Here is a 17,088-nt window from a genome sequence, read left to right as displayed (position 1 = left end):
TCTGGGTGGTTTACAATAAAAGTAAGATTTAAAATACAGTAAGACCATAAATAATACATTAAATATAAATATAAATAAAAGATTAAAATATAAAATATAAAATCAAATAAAAAAATAAATCAAATCAAATCGGGCTCGGGTCCTTTCTGTTTGTGTCTTAGAGAATCATGGGTACTTTAGTTATTTGGTTGCCTCAGCTGTCTCGCTGAGGAAGTAAATATGGCATTTTAGATTGCAGATGTGGGTTTCTATAGACTCATGGAGTATGAAAATTAGAAATATGTCAGTTCATCTCTTGCTGCAGTATCACTCAATGAAAGATAACCAGCCTGCTTAAATATTGCTGGAGTTGGAATATGAATTGATTCAAGGATTTCAGGCACCTGGGAGATGCAAGTGTCAGGAAATAGGCCACCGCTTGTTTTTCCAATAAGATGTTTTATTAGCAAGCAAGATTCCACCCAGAATCTAAGGCAGGGTTTCTCAACCAAAGTTCCGTGAAAGCCTAAAAAGCCTTAAAAAGTTATTTCAAATTTGGGCAGCTTCCCATCAAAGAGGTAAGTTTCATTCTTTATTTTATATCTACAGGCCTACACATGAAACGAATATAACAACTTTGTAATGCCTGGCCTATATTTGAGCCTGAATGTGCAGGGGTTCCCCGAGGCCTGAAAAATATTTCAAGGGTTCCTCCAGGGTGAAAAGGTTGGGAAAGGCTGGTCTAAAGACTATAACCCAGACACACCTTTACCACTTTGATAAGAATTAGGCCCTTGGCTATGCTGTTTTATTAGTTTGAAGGGGTTTTAGTGACAGGATGTTGTACTTAATCTTGTCAATCACTTGAAGGATTTGCTTCAGATCAAATGGTAAAAAGTATAACATAAATAAACAGTACTGTATAACTGCAATTTGTTGGGGGTGATGGAAGTTAAACTGCCTGACAGGTGGCAAACAGTGCAGACATGCCATGCCCTAAAGTGTAGGGCTGTGTACACTTCAAAAATGTGATCTGGCAGGTGTGCTTTGAACCTCACATGCGGGCACCTCCTCTCTGCTATAAAGTCAGGTAGCCTGGCTTGTTTCAGGCTTCCAGGTGCGGCTGCTTTAGGAGCTGCTCCTTAAAACAGACATAATTGTTTTACAGGCTCACATGGAAGTCTGGAAAAAGACAGGCTGCCTTAATGGATAGCAGTTCACATGGTAAGGCTAATCAAATGGTACTGCGCGCTGATTCCATTTTCTTTCCTTTATACTAAGAAAAACTGTATAAGCAACAATAGGAAGATGTGGGAGAGCTACCAATAACCCTCCCTCCCATCACATTTTATGAACAAGGCATTGCTATAAAGGCTTTCTCTAGAGTATTTATGCTTGCTTGATGCACTTAACTGCCCCCCCCCAATATGAGACTGTTAACCTTGTCACAATTCATCACAGAAGAAAAGGAATAAAAATAATTGATCTTTGATTGGGTTTGGATACAGCACACTGTTGATAATTTTCTCTTCTTGCTTCTCTGATCTTACATTAGCCTACAATCACACTAAGGGCATACATAAAATATGGAGGACATTGTTTATTGTTTTGCTTTGCAAACCACCTGCTTTAGGCAAATTGATCACTGATTGCATTAGTGAAATTATGAAGCGGCTGATTCTGAAATAGCTTTTTAAAAAATAAGGCATGGTGATTAAAACCAGCAAACACAGAAAAATGGGGAAAGGAGAGGCACACAGAAGCTGCAACCATTAACAGATGAATCACCATATTAATCTTTTAATCTTATCTAATCTTTATTAGATATTCTTTATTAGATTCCATAGTTTTGGAAGGATATGTCAAACAAGGAAAAAGACAGCTAAAGATATCTTAAATATTAATCATGCTACCAGTGAATAGTGAAGTTGTTTGGTTTGAAGACGTTTTGGCTTTGGTATGGTCATATTATTTTATATTTCTAAACTCAACCAACAAGTCTACTCTTATCTCTCAGGAATTAGTGTTAGCATCACATGGAATTATACTTACTGGCTTTGAGTCAGATCAACAACGATTAGATCTTTTTCCAAGAGTACAACAACAGCAGAGGGTTCTTGAATTTCTACATCCAAATAAAAACAAATATTAGTGAATTAGATTATTAAGTAAGAATCATACAGCTATTGTTCTGAACAAGTACAGAATTCAAAAATTATCCTGATCAAGAATTTTCCAAACCCAGAAGTTTCAGTTCTGATAAAGATTGTGATGTTACATTTCCCTGAAGCACTGACAGAGATATTCACATTATTTTGATAATAAATTTAGTGTCTCCTCATGTGAGATTAATCTCGGGGGGTAGATGGGCGGTGATAAAAATTTGATAAATAATAAATAAATAAATATTGTTCCAATAAATATGCAGTACCTACGTGACATTAAATAGGATAATGCTTCTACATAAATTTTCCCACGTAACCTAGCAAACCCTTATGGACAGACTATGACAGGTAATCCTTGACTTACGACTATAATTGGGACTGGAATTTCCATTGCTAACCAATGTGGCCATAAAGTGCAACATCAGATGACCACATTGCTTAGCAACAGCAATCCTGGCACTCCATGTAGCCATCATTAACAAAATTCCACTGGTTGTTAGCCAAGGACCCACCCCAATCCAAGCCATTCTGGGCTTGGTCCCTCTCAACCGTGAGCCTCGGTTCTTCCAAGATAAGGGACTGCCTCCACTTCAACTCCCCCCCCACCTATCTCCCCCCCATTTCTGCCCTTTTGGCTGCCTGCACCCTGGCTTGTGGGACAACAAGCAGCCCCAGAACCAGGTGGCTCTAGGGCTGCTTGCCATTCTGTGGCTCAGGGGCTTCTTGGCGGGTCCCAGCTCTGGGGCTGCAAGAAGCCCCTCACCACAATGCAGTGCAAAGCCCTCTGCAGCATGAAACCTAGCCCCAGCCTGGCCCAGCAGTGTGGCACAAAGCTGCAGCCACCCTCACCACCCTACACTCTGAGGCATCAGCCACCCTGCGCTATGACACCCCAGCTGACCTTCGCCATCCTCTTGCTCCCGCTGCTGATGAGGCGTGCCCAGCCTGGCCCTTTGTAAGGCAGCTGCTGGCTACGTGAGGCCATCTTCTCCAAGGAACTACCATGCGCAACCTGGGGAAGAAAGCCTTGTGTGGCTAGCAGCTGCCTCACAAAGGGCCAGACCGGGCATGCCTCATCAGCAGCAGAAGCAAGAAGATGGTGAAGGTCAGCTAGGGCAGCAGGGGCCACGGAGTGCAGGGGGCCAAAAGGGCATAGATGGGGGAGAAGATAGGTGGGTGGGGGAAGTTGAAGTGCCCCTGCAGGTGTAAGTGTGGGCGGGCTGCCAAGTGTCCAAATTTTGATCACATGACTGTGGGGGCACTGCAATGGCTGTAACTTCAGGGACCAGTTGTAAGTCCCTTTTTTCAGCGCTGCCATAACTTCAAATGGTTGCTGAACAAATGATCATAAGTCTAGGACTAGCTGTACAATGTTCCCTTAGTCATGATGAGTCCAGTTGATTCATTTTTATGGCAGGCATGCTGCCAAGTATATTTCTGTGTGTGTTTGTATGTGTGTGTTTGTGTGTGTGTATCAGTCCCAATATACACAAGTATACTGAGTAATGCGTAACTTTTCAATATATTTTAGATTTTTTTTATGAATGTTATATGTAAATCCTCTGCATATTCTTATGAAAAGGCATGATAATCCACTTATACTTACAGAATAGAGTCTGCAAAATGCTAAAAAGACTGAAAAACATTAAATGATAGATTTATCATGCTACTTTGGTTTCTCTGTTCTATTATGACCATAACTGCACAGGTTGCTTTCAGAGTAGCTCTTAAAATTGCAGTAAATCCAAAATCCACAGAGGCGGGGGCTTTTCTTTTGGGATTGATGGAGAAACAGTTGGAAAAAAGTCACAGAACTTTGTTTTTATACACGATAACTGCAGCAAGATTCTTATATGCACAAAAGTGGAAAGATTCAGCACTACCCACAATGGAGGAATGGTTGGTGAAGATGATGCAGGGATGGCTGAATTGACTTCCTTGATTAGAGAAAAGTCAATATCTATATTTAATACTGGCTGGAACCCCTTATAGACCTTTTGCATGAAAAACAGAAAAAAATGAACTTACCATTTATGGTTTTGATTATTAGAAAAAATAGATAATAGAAAAAAGAGGGGGGGGGTTGTAACCAAAAAGTAAGGTAATTTTGTATTTTTACTTATAATTGCTGTAAAGAAAATCAGAAGCTACTTCTATTTCTTTTCTGTTTTTTTGCACTTTTGGCTTTTTCTTTTTCTTTTTTCCTTCTTTCTTTCCTTTCCTTTATATAAATTCTTGTTAGTTTTTATCTCTGTTTCAAAATTCTTAATAAAAATTATATGAAAAAAACCCAGGGGCAATACCTTAATTAGCTCAACTGAATTTTTATCGCTATTGCCAGCTTTTCCATTTTTTAGAACCCTTAATCAGCCCCTCCCTTCTCCATTTTTTCCTTTCCTGGCTTTTAAACATCATACCTCATGAAGGCTTTTTAAAAAATGGAAGCTTGAAACTGTTATAAAATTTCAGCTGGCCTAATAAAAGATGGATTATGGATTTTTTCCATAGACAATGTCATTCAATGCAATTACTATTCTTCGTTTATTGTTTTATTTATTGTTTGAACTTGTTACACAAACTTACCATTTGGATATGGAGTTTCACAAAGTGTTAAAAAGTCAACCACGGGGTGATCCATTTCAAGCACTGTAATTGCTTTTCCATGCATGATTGTCAGACTTGGCCTTCGCCAAGGTTTATCATAAGAAAGTCCACCAGAAAAAATGATAAACGGGTCACTGTATTAAAAAATAAAATAATTATAGTTCACACTTTTTCATTGACTTTAAAATTGCAATTTTTGCAGGTTGAGATGGAGAAACTATATCCAAATTGTAATTAAAAATAACAATCAGTGATTTTTCCAAGGCTCGTGAGATTGTCAGATTTCTTTCTTATAACTGTGATGTTTAAAGTAGTCATTTGTGCAGCTAAACATAATAGGTTTTGTGCTTATGTAAAAGACTAACGGTTGTGTAACTAAGATTTTGGGTAAGAAGCCATATTGTTCATAACCTAACAGGCTTGGCCAGCATGTGCAGCTTTCACTATTTCCTTAGCTTCTGCCAACCAACACAGTGGTTTGTCCAATCCAGGAGGAACGGTGAATGCTGAAGGAGGCGGGTTCTGTTCTTACACAGATGATCAGTCAGTGAACTCCTACAGGAGTCTCTGCATGACAAATGCATCGCTCACTTGCTGGAGGCAAGAAAGTTCCTTTAGATAGTACATTCTCTTTCCCTTTCTCTCCCTCTCTGTATGTGCGTGTGTGTGTGTGTGTGTACATACACACATACATACACACTGATGTCAGTAAGTTATGGCTCATTCAATAAACAAAGGTTAAATAAATTATAGTTGATTGCAGTGTGTGAAGTCAGTCTATATGCTTCTCTGAAACCTTTAAAAGGAACCAAAAGCTTTTCCTGCTCTGTTTTTTCTTACAGATCCTGTATAAGCAGAAACTGCTGCATTGATTAACAGTGCTGTACATGTTCACAACTGAGAAAGGCAGAAAAAAGTAATCCTGACCACCTAAGTGCCCTCACTTCAGCAGGAACAAGGCCCTGTCTCAGGATCGTAGCTGCCTCCTTGGTGTTATCAAGAAGAGTACCTACCTGTTTTTACAGGTTTTGTATTCTGCTTTAAGAATGGGTTTACAAGATTCAACTTTTTTCCCATCTCGCTGAATCTTACCTGTAAAAGAATTGTTTAGAAAAGACCCATTTATTTTCCCGTAATGCCAATAGAGAGAGTTGCTATGGCTGTTCTGAGCAAAACAGTTATGAGAGAAAAGCTATCGTACTCCTTGGGGCATCCATGGACAGGAGAGGACCTCAGGGAATACGACAAAGAGCTACATCCCAGTGCACTGCATGAGCTCACCTGGGGCTATTGGAGACAAAAAGAGCTGAAACGCTTAGTGGTTCTGAGGTGGCTAATCAATAAAGTGTTATGGCTGGTTGCACAGTCAGCTAGTCACAGGTCCAGCCTTCTTTCAAACTCCCTAAAAGCACCTCTTAGGCAGTGGTGAGAATTCATTTTTCTAGACAACCCCTCCTTCCTGGAGAATTCCTCCTCTTTACTCTCATAATATTCATGGTATTTCATGCAGGGCTGGCTCTAGACATTCTGGCGCCCGAGGCAAAGTCATCTTCTGGTGCCCCCTGTGGTTTGGCTCATCTTCTGGTTTGGTGAGGAATATCAAAAAGGCACCCGCTTGTTCCTTTTTTTCTTCAAGCTTTTGAGCTATACCCTTAGGATTTTCAGCCCCAGACCATTTTTTTTCTTTTCTTGGACATATTCACCCTGTTTACACAGACAGTAATTTTAATTACATCAGCACCCGTTGTCGTCATATGGCAGCAATTCAGTGAAATTATATTTAATTTCAGATTAATTGCAGATAGTGAGCGACTGTTGGGAGGGAGGTTGCGTTCTTCAGGAAGGCAAGCCAGGTGGCTCCTCCAGAGTTTGATCCTGGAGTGAAGCCAGAGAGGTGGAAGCAGAAAGCCCAACCTCTCCCCCTGTCTGAGTAAGAGGCGTGGGCCAAGGACTCGACTCTCTGCAGGAAGAGCGCAGTCCATTTAGTCCCAAGTGTTAAGCTAATACTAAGATGCATTGCCCTTTGCTGGGAACTGCCCCTAGAATGGATGGTATTCCTTGTCCTCTATTAGATTTTCACTTCTGGCGAGAAAGAGAGTAGTGAGTCCCCTGCCGCTTTATTCACAACAGCAGTCTCAATTATGGGAAGCAGCTCCGATTAAAAATCATGGGAACTGTGATAACAAGAGCCCCAATTCAAATGCTGTGGTGCTATCTTGAAATTACTCGTTTGCTCAGTCAGGGCCTATTCTGGACAGGGTCAAGGCATGAGCTGCAATGCAGATGAAAAAGTGTGTTGCTTAAGGTCAGAACTTTGTATGCTTTAATTGATTCTTGTGCATACAGCAATAATGGGTATGTCTTACCATGCGGAATGATTATCTGGAAAGGCCGGCTGGGACTTTTTAGATTCCATAGAGTTAAACTGCCATCAGAATGACTGCACATAAATTGCTTCCCTTCATGATGCCATCCAATAGAGTGAATAGCCTAAATGAAACAATAAGTCACAAAGAGAACTTCAGGCTCCAGCAAATAAATAATGGTATCCTATTTTATTGTTGGGAAGACATATAATGGCCATGCCACAGATGGATGGATGGATGGATGGATGGATGGATGGATGGATGGATGGATGGATGGATGATAGATAGGGACCATATCAAGAGAAGCCACATTTATGCAGAATGAATCCACCAAGGTTTAACACCAGGAGCATGAAACATCATACACAGGCAACATCTTCAGTGCGAAGAGGGAGTGGGCCTTGCTCTCAGTTTATATACCGCGGCTTGCCCTGCTTGTGTTGGTAGGGATGTTGTTCTCTCCTAGGGAGTTCTTTGATTGGGCTGTTGTTTGCTGCTTGGTTGATTGCCTGAGTTGATAGTTCCTTGATTAGGGTGTATTGTGCTGTTTGATGGTTCATCTGGTGTTAATCCTAGTGTAGATTTTTGCATATCTGGGTGTTGATTGCTGGCAAGGGAGTGTACTGGTCTTTTGGCTTTTCTATTGTCTCTTTTGAATGGTATGTAGATGTTGTTTACCTCTATGTGTCTGTTGATGGCTGCTTTATCTGAGTGCCAAGCTTCCAGGAATTCTCTGGCATTTTTGGATTTGGCTTGGTTTAGGATGCTCACAGTTTCCCAGTTGAAACTATGGTTGAGTCTGTCCATGTGTTGTGAGATTAAGGAGTTCTCATCATGTCTTCTGACTGCTAGTTGGTGTTCGTGGATGCGCTCTGCTAGTCTTCTGCCTGTCTGTCCTACATAGTGGCTGTTACAGTCTTTGCATTGTATGTTGTGAATTGTTGTTGTTGTTTATTCGTTTAGTTGCTTCCGACTCTTCGTGACTTCATGGACCAGCCCACGCCAGAGCTTCCTGTCGGTCGTCAACACCCCCAGCTCCCCCAGGGACGAGTCCGTCACCTCGAGAATATCATCCATCCATCTTGCCCTTGGTCGGCCCCTCTTCCTTTTGCCCTCCACTCTCCTGTCCTGTCTTCTCATTATGTGGCCAAAGTATTTCAGTTTTGCCTTTAATATCATTCCCTCAAGTGAGCAGTCTGGCTTTATTTCCTGGAGGATGGACTGGTTTGATCTTCTTGCAGTCCAAGGCACTATCAGAATTTTCCTCCAACACCACAGTTCCAAAGCATCGATCTTCCTTCGCTCAGCCTTCCTTATGGTCCAGCTCTCGCAGCCATATGTTACTACAGGGAACACCATTGCTTTAACTATGCGGGCCTTTGTTGTCAGTGTGATGTCTCTGCTCTTAACTATTTTATCGAGATTTGTCATTGCTCTTCTTCCAAGGATTAAGCGTCTTCTGATTTCCTGACTGCAGTTAGCATCTGCAGTAATCTTTGCACCTAGGAATACAAAGTCTTTCACTGCTTCTACATTTTCTCCCTCTATTTGCCAGTTATCAATCAAGCTGGTTGCCATAATCTTGGTTTTTTTGAGGTTTAGCTGCAAGCCAGCTTTTGCACTTTCTTCTTTCACCTTCATCATAAGGCTCCTCAGTTCCTCTTCGCTTTCAGCCATCAAAGTGGTATCATCTGCATATCTGAGATTGTTAATGTTTCTTCCAGAGATTTTAACTCCAGCCTTGGATTCCTCAAGCCCAGCTTGTCGCATGATGTGTTCTGCATAAAAGTTGAATAGGTAGGGTGAGAGTATACAGCCCTGCCGTACTCCTTTCCCAATCTTAAACCAGTCTGTTGTTCCGTGGTCTGTTCTTATGTTGCTACTTGGTCGTTATACAGATTCTTCAGGAGGCAGACAAGATGACTTGGTATCCCCATACCACTAAGAACTTGCCACAATTTGTTATGGTCCACACAGTCAAAGGCTTTAGAATAGTCAATAAAACAGAAATAGATGTTTTTCTGAAACTCCCTGGCTTTTTCCATTATCCAGCGGATATTGGCAATTTGGTCTCTAGTTCCTTTGCCTTTTCTAAACCCAGCTTGTACATCTGGCAATTCTCGCTCCATGAATTGCTGAAGTCTACCTTGCAGGATCTTGAGCATTACCTTACTGGCATGTGAAATGAGTGCCACTGTTCGATAGTTTGAACATTCTTTAGTGTTTCCCTTTTTTGGTATGGGTATATAAGTTGATTTTTTCCAGTCTGATGGCCATTCTTGTGTTTTCCAAATTTGCTGGCATATAGCATGCATTACCTTGACAGCATCATCTTGCAAGATTTTGAACAGTTCAGCTGGGATGCCGTCGTCTCCTGCTGCCTTGTTATTAGCAATGCTTCTTAAGGCCCACTCAACCTCACTCTTCAGGATGTCTGGCTCTAGCTCACCGACCACACTGTCAAAGCTATCCCCGATATTGTTATCCTTCCTATACAGGTCTTCTGTATATTCTTGCCACCTTTTCTTGATCTCTTCTTCTTCTGTTAGGTCCTTGCCATCTTTGTTTTTGATCATACCCATTTTTGCCTGAAATTTACCTCCAATGTTTCTAATTTTCTGGAAGAGGTCTCTTGTCCTTCCTATTCTATTGTCTTCTTCCACTTCCGCGTATTGCTTGTTTAAAAATAATTCCTTATCTCTTCTGGCTAACCTCTGGAATTTTGCATTTAATTGGGCATATCTCCCCCTATCACTGTTGCCTTTTGCTTTCCTTCTTTCTTGGGCTACTTCTAGTGTCTCAGCAGACAGCCATTTTGCCTTCTTGGTTTTCTCTTTCTTTGGGATGTATTTTGTTGCCGCCTCCTGAACAATGCTACCAACTTCTGTCCAGAGTTCTTCCGGGACCCTATCTACTAAGTCCAGTCCCTTAAATCTATTCTTCACCTCCACTGCATATTCCTTAGGAATATTAGTGAGCTCATATCTAGCTGATCTGTGGGTCTTCCCTAATCTCTTGAGTCTGATCCTAAATTGTGCAAGAAGAAGTTCGTGATCTGAACTACAGTCAGCTCCAGGCCTTGTTTTTACTGACTGTACAGATGTCCGCCACCTTTGGCTGCAAAGGATGTAATCAATCTGATTTCGGTGTTGTCCATCTGGTGAAGTCCATGTATAAAGCCGTCTCTTAGGTTGTTGGAAGAGAGTGTTTGTTATGCAGAGTGAATTGTCTTGGCAAAATTCTATCAGCCTATGTCCTGCTTTGTTTTGTTCTCCCAGGCCATACTTACCTGTAATTCGAGGTGTCATTTGACTGCCCACCTTAGCATTCCAGTCTCCTGTGATGAAAATAACATCTCTTTTAGGCGTGTTGTCCAGTAGGTGCTGCAGATCCTCATAGAACTGCTCTACTTCAGCTTCTTCAGCATCTGTGGTTGGGGCGTATATTTGGATCACTGTGATGTTAGATGGCTTGCCCTGAATTCGAATTGAGATCATTCTGTCGTTTTTTGGGTTGTATCCAAGCACTGCTTTAGCCACTTTACTATTAATTATGAAGGCTACTCCATTTCTTCTGTGGTCCTCTTGTCCACAGTAGTAGATCTGGTGGTCATTTGATGTGAAGTGGCCCATTCCAGTCCATTTCAGTTCACTGATGCCCAGAATGTCTATCTTTAATCTTGACATCTCACCAATAACCACATCCAATTTGCCCTGGCTCATAGATCTTACATTCCAGGTTCCAATGGTGTGTTGATCCTTAGAACATCGGATTCGCCGTTCACCACCAGCACCGTTGGCCGCTAGCCGTCCTTTCGGCTTTGAGCTAGCTGCGTCATCACGTCTGGGGCTAGTTGAGCTCATCCTCTGTTCCTCCCCAGTAGCATTTTGACCATCTTCCGACCTGGGGGTCTCCTCTTCCGATGGTATACCGACATATCTCTGGTTGTACTGATCCATTTAGTTTTCACGGCAAGAATACTGAGGTGGGTTGCCATTACCTTCCCCAGGGATCACATTTAGTCTGACCTCTCTGTCATGACCTTCCCGTCTTGGGTGGCCCTTCACGGTTTAGCTAATGGCATCATTGAGGTGCTCAAGCTCCAGCACCACGACAAGGTAACGATCCTTTGCTGAAGATGTTGTGAATAACTCCTGTTTTTTCTTCTTGGGCTATTGGGTCTTTTGGGTTGCTTAATATGTTTTGAAGAGTTTTAGTTGGTTTATGTGCTACGGTGATGCTATGTGGTTGTAACAGTCTTTTGGTGGTTTCTGAGATGTTTCTGATGTATGGCAGTGTTGTCCTTTTCATAGTTTCTATTGGTTGGGTTGTAGTGGGTTGGGTGGTAAGGCACTTTTTGATAAAGTTGAGCGGGTATCTATTTTGTTGGAAGATGCTGTACAGATGATCTTTTTCTTGTTTCTGGTGTTCTGGGTTGCTGCAGTGTGTAAGTGCTCGTCTGAATAATGTTCTTACACAGCTTCTCTTGTGGGAGGTTGGATTGTTACTTTGGTAATGGAGCACTTGGTTGGTGTGGGTAGCTTTCCTGTAGACTTGTGTTTCTAACTCACCATCATTTCCTCTACTGATGAGGAAGTCCAGGAATGGTAGTGTGTTGTTGTTTTCTTCCTCCCTTGTGAATTTTATTCCATTAAAGATGTTATTGATGGTCTTGTGGGTTTCTTCTAGTTGTTTCTTTTGTATTATGACAAAAGTGTCATCTACATAACAGATCCATACTTCAGGTTATATGTGTGGGAGTGCTATCCTTTCTAGACACTGCATTACATTTGCATACCATTCAACATTTACATACCATTCAAAAGAGACAATAGAAAAGCCAAAAGACCAGTACACTCCCTTGCCAGCAATCAACACCCAGATATGCAAAAATCAACACTAGGATTAACACCAGATGAACCATCAAACAGCACAACACACCCTAATCAAGGAACTATCAACTCAGGCAATTGGCCAAGCAGCAAACAACAGCCCAATCAAAGAACTCCCAAGGAGAGAACAACACCCCCACCAACACAAGCAGGGCAAGCCACAGTATATAAACTGAGAGCAAGGCCCACTCCCTCTTCGCACTGAAGATGTTGCCTAGTCCGGCAATGAAATGCCTGCAAGAAAACAACAAGGCTCAGAGAGCACCAAGGACTCCACAGTTCAACCCTGAGCTACAAATATTTGCTTCAATTGGTACATCATATATACTCTGGTTCTGAGCAATGTCCAGTTAACTTATTAAGCAGAGCCATCTTGAAGAGCAAGAATACATGGTGAGATGTATGGACAGGAAAGAACAAGACAGGCCTATCAGAGATTTTCTTCATTCATTTGGATTTCTAAATAGATGTGAATACACCCCCCCTTTTTTTCCCCCTTCTCCTAATGTGATGCCCACCCTGCTTCCAAGTGGGAAAACCAGGGAACAATGGCTGTAACAGGAAGGCACTAAATGTCGGAAAAAAATTCTAACAGTAAGACCAATTTGATAGGGGAACCAATTTCCCCTTCACCGTGTGTGTTCCAGCACAGGCTCGATAGCCATCAGTGATGCCTTAAATTAGATTCTTGCACTGAGCAGGTCTACAGGCCCCTTCCGTTCCTATTACTCAAATTAACAGCTGAATTCTAACCTTTTCTCTTAGAACTAGATCCTACTGAGCTCAGCTGCACTTGTTTAAATATACTGTATAAAGAGAAACCTTTTTAGAGTCCAGTTCTTTGCGTAATTGTTCATAAAATATTTAGATTGCTAGTGCAAGTGTAGAGTGCAGGGCAGCAGATTTGGTGTTTAACTGTGATTAAGGTTAAAGCTTAAAAATCTTTTAAATCCCTTGGTAAATGGCCACACAACAGCCAAATCATAGAATCACAGAGTTGGAAGGGATCCAAGAAGTCATCGTCCAACCCTCTGCACACTGCAGGATTCACTACACCATCCCTGCTAGATGACTATCCAGTCTCTGTTTGAAAACCTCCAGTGAAGAAACCACTCCATGTGGTAATCTGTTCCACTTATGGACAACTCTTACTGTCAATAAATTCTTCCTAATATCTAATCTGTATCTACATCCTCAAAGTTTAATCCCATTAGTTCTATGTTTACCCTCTGGAGCAAATGAGAATAAGTCATGTTGCTGTGGCCCAGGTCTGTCACATTATTGAGCATTAGCTCTGGAGTGTGCCTTCTGCCTATTTAAAACCTGAGATAATATTGAATAAATGTTTATTCAATATCTCATTCTTCCTCCAAGAGCACAGAGCTTAGCACATGCGATTATCCAATTTAATTCTTGAAAAATCAGCTATGACTAGGTTGGAAGACAATGTCTTGTTCATGGATACCAGCATGATTTAACCAAGGCTGTAGGAATTGGATCTCCTAAGAGTAGCATGGCGAGGCAAATGGAAGAAATTAATCAATTACTGTATATATTTTAGGAACCAGAAGATTGTATATACTTTGTGCTTTTAAAGAAAACAGAAATAGCTTACCTCATCATAATACGCTCTTAAATCTGCTCTTTTTGATCTCAAATCCCAAAATACTATGGTCCCATTTTCATAACCTATCAATAGCTGGGGGAGAAAGAGTGGGAAGAAAACATAATCAAATTCTCCAACTAACATTTTTTAAGAATATTTATTTTAAAGCTGGAGAAGCTAAATGTAACATATGCACAATAATATAACAGACATGGAATACAAACACAATCCGGTCATGATTGCGCCACATTTTTTAAGGAAGGGACAAACCTATGTCATTTCTTTTATTTGGCATACAAATATTCTAGAGTACATGTATGTATGTTGAGATGAAATCCTCCATTGACCATAATGGGGATTTCCTAACAATATCAACTTCAGAGGGTTTTCCTTAGGATCAAAGCAGGAGAAGAATGTCCCTTGACACCTACTGGGAACCCATAATTATCATCCCCATTCAACTGCTGCTATTTGTACTTCTTTAAAAAAAATGATGTAAAATGTAGGAAAACATGCTCTGTTTTCATATCTTTTTCTAGAATTTCAGAGACTTGTAAAAAACTACTTTGACAAGAGAACAAAACGACCAAGAAATTACTACATTCACCAAGGATTGGGAAGTGTCCACTCCAAAAGCAGATACCATCATCCCTATTTGCTCTGTCCTGCCTAAATGCACTCAGGTCTAGATAATGTGAATGTTTGGGCATGATTGACTCCAGATTGAAGCAAGAGATGCAAATTAATTGATGCATCCCAATATCAACAAATCCACCATGTCATTCACTGACATCTCAGACTGGAATGAAGATATGGATAGACAATATTGCTGCATAAATGCAAGAAGTTGCAAACCAACAAGAATACCAGCACTATGCACCATGTTGTGCCATCTTGGAGTTGTATGTATAATACCAATTTGCAATAGTTATACCTTTGTACAGTCCAGGACTGAACATTTGAACTGATGGAAATAATAGTTCCCCCAACTAGATAACCAACAAGCACCTGATATACCACATGTAGGATAACCTCATACTAAGGTCCTCCTGATGAATCAGTACCAAGGAAAGTGCCAAGCACTGGAAAGGTCAAAGAGGCCATAAAACAATCAAAGTAATGCAAAGCAACAGGGTGTGACAAGGTCACCGCAGAAGCACCCAAGTCAGGTGGTGACTCTTTGCAATAACAGCTCACTGGCTAATTCAGTTGATCGGGACATCAGAATAAGTGCCAAGCACATGGAAACAAGCCATCGTAGTCCCCATCTTTTAAAAAGGAAAGAACCATACGTGCAAAAACTACTGGGATCCATCTGCTTTCCACGGTCAGTAAAATATTCCTGCAGATAACCCTACTCAGAATTTTTTTAAAAAAGAGGGAACAAGTATCCAAGAACAGATTGGTTTCTATTCAAACAGGGGTTGCTGTGACAACATATTTACACTACAACAAATAATGAAAGCATGCATCCAGTGTGGCAAACCACTCATCATAGTGTTCGTTGACTTTGCAGTTACCTTTGACAGTGTGCACTGAGCTACTCTTTGGAAAGCACATACCACCGAGGGAATGCCACATAAGATCATACAGACCCTACAGCAGACTTATGATAGCTCTATCATCAGGGTTCACATTAAAGATCGGAGGGCTTCCCAGCCATCAAGGTCTACCAGGGATGCATCCTCCATTGCTGTTCAATACTGCAATAGATGCCATCATGATATGCTTATTTTCACAAATAGGCAGGGAATTGAATTTGGCCAGGATTAGCTCATCACCGATCTCATGTATGAGGATAACATTGCAATTTTTGCTGATTATGAAATGGAAGCCATCAGTATCTTCCATAATATTGGGGATGCAGTACAGCCATTTGGAGTAGTTATCAGTGTGGAAAAGACAAAAGTACTGACCACTGATGGCTTACCAGTAGTCATACGGTTAAATGGAGTACAATTAGAACAAGAATTCAAATACCTTGGCTCCACAGTACAGTAATAGAAGGTTGCTTCAACCACTTGAAGTGAAAACCAAAGTGGTGCACCTACCACAGCTTTTGGTTCATCTGGTGCTTATGGCGGAAGGCTAACATTACCAGAACCACCAAACTGCAAATATTTCACTCACTGAAAGTACCACTGCTACTACATGAGGCTGAATCATGGACACTTCTATAACCAGAGATTAGAAAACTGGAAATCTCCCAAATGTGCTGTTTCCCTTGGATTCTGGGCATCACACTGACGAACCACATAAGAAATGAAACCATTCATCAGCAGTGCTGCAACCAGCCAATAATAGCCAATGAAATCCAAAAACAGCAACTGAAATGGTTTGGGCATATATGCAGAATGGATTCGGTTCATTACCCAAAAAAGCTACTCTAGAGACCACTACCCCATGGATGGAAAGTTCAGTGTGGAACATCAAGATAAGGCAAATTGAAGACTGGATTTGCATCAATGGACAAAGCACTTTGCAAGGCATTGTATCAAATACCCATGGTCCTGATGCACCCATAGCAGTGTACTGGTTGCAAACCTGTATTCAGCTAATCATGTGCTAGGGAGATCAATTTCAAGCTCAACCACTGGCTACATTGTCTGGAGAAAATGGGAATTAGTGTTCAGTCAATATCTGGATGGCCAGATTCCCCACTCTGATATATGTAATTGGAAAACAATGCTTCAACTTCCTGAATATACAGTAAGTGACAGAATGTACCAGCTAGACTGAACATTTTATTGACTGACAGTTTAGTTCTGGATTAGGAGGAAGTTAAGTCTCTAATAATCCAAAATGAGCCAAGCTCAAAATCCTTAAAGGTTTTATGTAGGCTTTATAAGCTTCTCTGATGCTGTAACTCAATACAAATGCTGATGAAAATGAGTAATCTTGAAAATCTGAATGTAAGTGGGAAAAATTGCTAGTCCACCCGAATGTATATCTTTTGCCCCTGAGAGCCACCACTCAGGTAACTATCGCCACTCCTCAGCCCTGCCCTGGGGGGTTGCAGCTGGTGCCATACTCAGAGCCCAGGTGGGCACATTTCTGAAAGGGTCACCCCCTCCATACCCAACCAGGTCTCAGTTACCTACCCCAGGTTGCCCCTCACATTCCCCAACCTTTTCCCTATGCTGTACCCACCTGCCACTCCCTTTCCCACCGGCTTTATTGCCTGCCTGTTCTCCACATTTCCTTCCATTCCTCCTCGACCTATTTCTGCTTTTCTGCTTGGTTTTTCTACTTTTTTTGCAGCCCCAAATTCTGCCCCTCTCTCCCTGTCTAGTTCTTCTTTCACTTCTTTCCATTTCCCAAATGGACATCACTGGACATCTCCTTCACTGGACATCTCTGCATTTCTGCTTGGCTGTTCTGCTTTTGTATCACCCCAGTACTGTGTTTCTCCCTCCTCCACCTGACCCTTCCCAGCACATTCTGCCTTTCCAGCCTCCTGCAACTCCCACCCAAGC

At 41.4% G+C, this 17,088-nt stretch overlaps 1 protein-coding gene across 1 annotated transcript in view; it reads right to left on the bottom strand.

The window, feature by feature from the left end:
- The window catches only part of STXBP5L (syntaxin binding protein 5L), an 84,517-nt gene that overhangs the window by 46,467 nt on the left and 20,962 nt on the right, over positions 1–17,088 (bottom strand). Inside the window, exons 7-11 of the mRNA XM_063294610.1 lie at positions 13,622–13,705; positions 7,115–7,238; positions 5,762–5,840; positions 4,728–4,882; positions 2,032–2,104 (exon numbers count right to left, since the gene is read on the bottom strand). Coding sequence (XP_063150680.1) covers positions 2,032–2,104; positions 4,728–4,882; positions 5,762–5,840; positions 7,115–7,238; positions 13,622–13,705 — 515 coding nt within the window. The remainder of the gene's footprint in view (positions 1–2,031; positions 2,105–4,727; positions 4,883–5,761; positions 5,841–7,114; positions 7,239–13,621; positions 13,706–17,088) is intronic.

This window comes from Candoia aspera, chromosome 2 (genome assembly GCF_035149785.1).
Source record: "Candoia aspera isolate rCanAsp1 chromosome 2, rCanAsp1.hap2, whole genome shotgun sequence".
Lineage (NCBI taxonomy): Eukaryota > Metazoa > Chordata > Lepidosauria > Squamata > Boidae > Candoia > Candoia aspera.
Note: the sequence above shows the minus strand (reverse complement) of the source record. Positions and strands in the feature narration are given on the sequence as shown.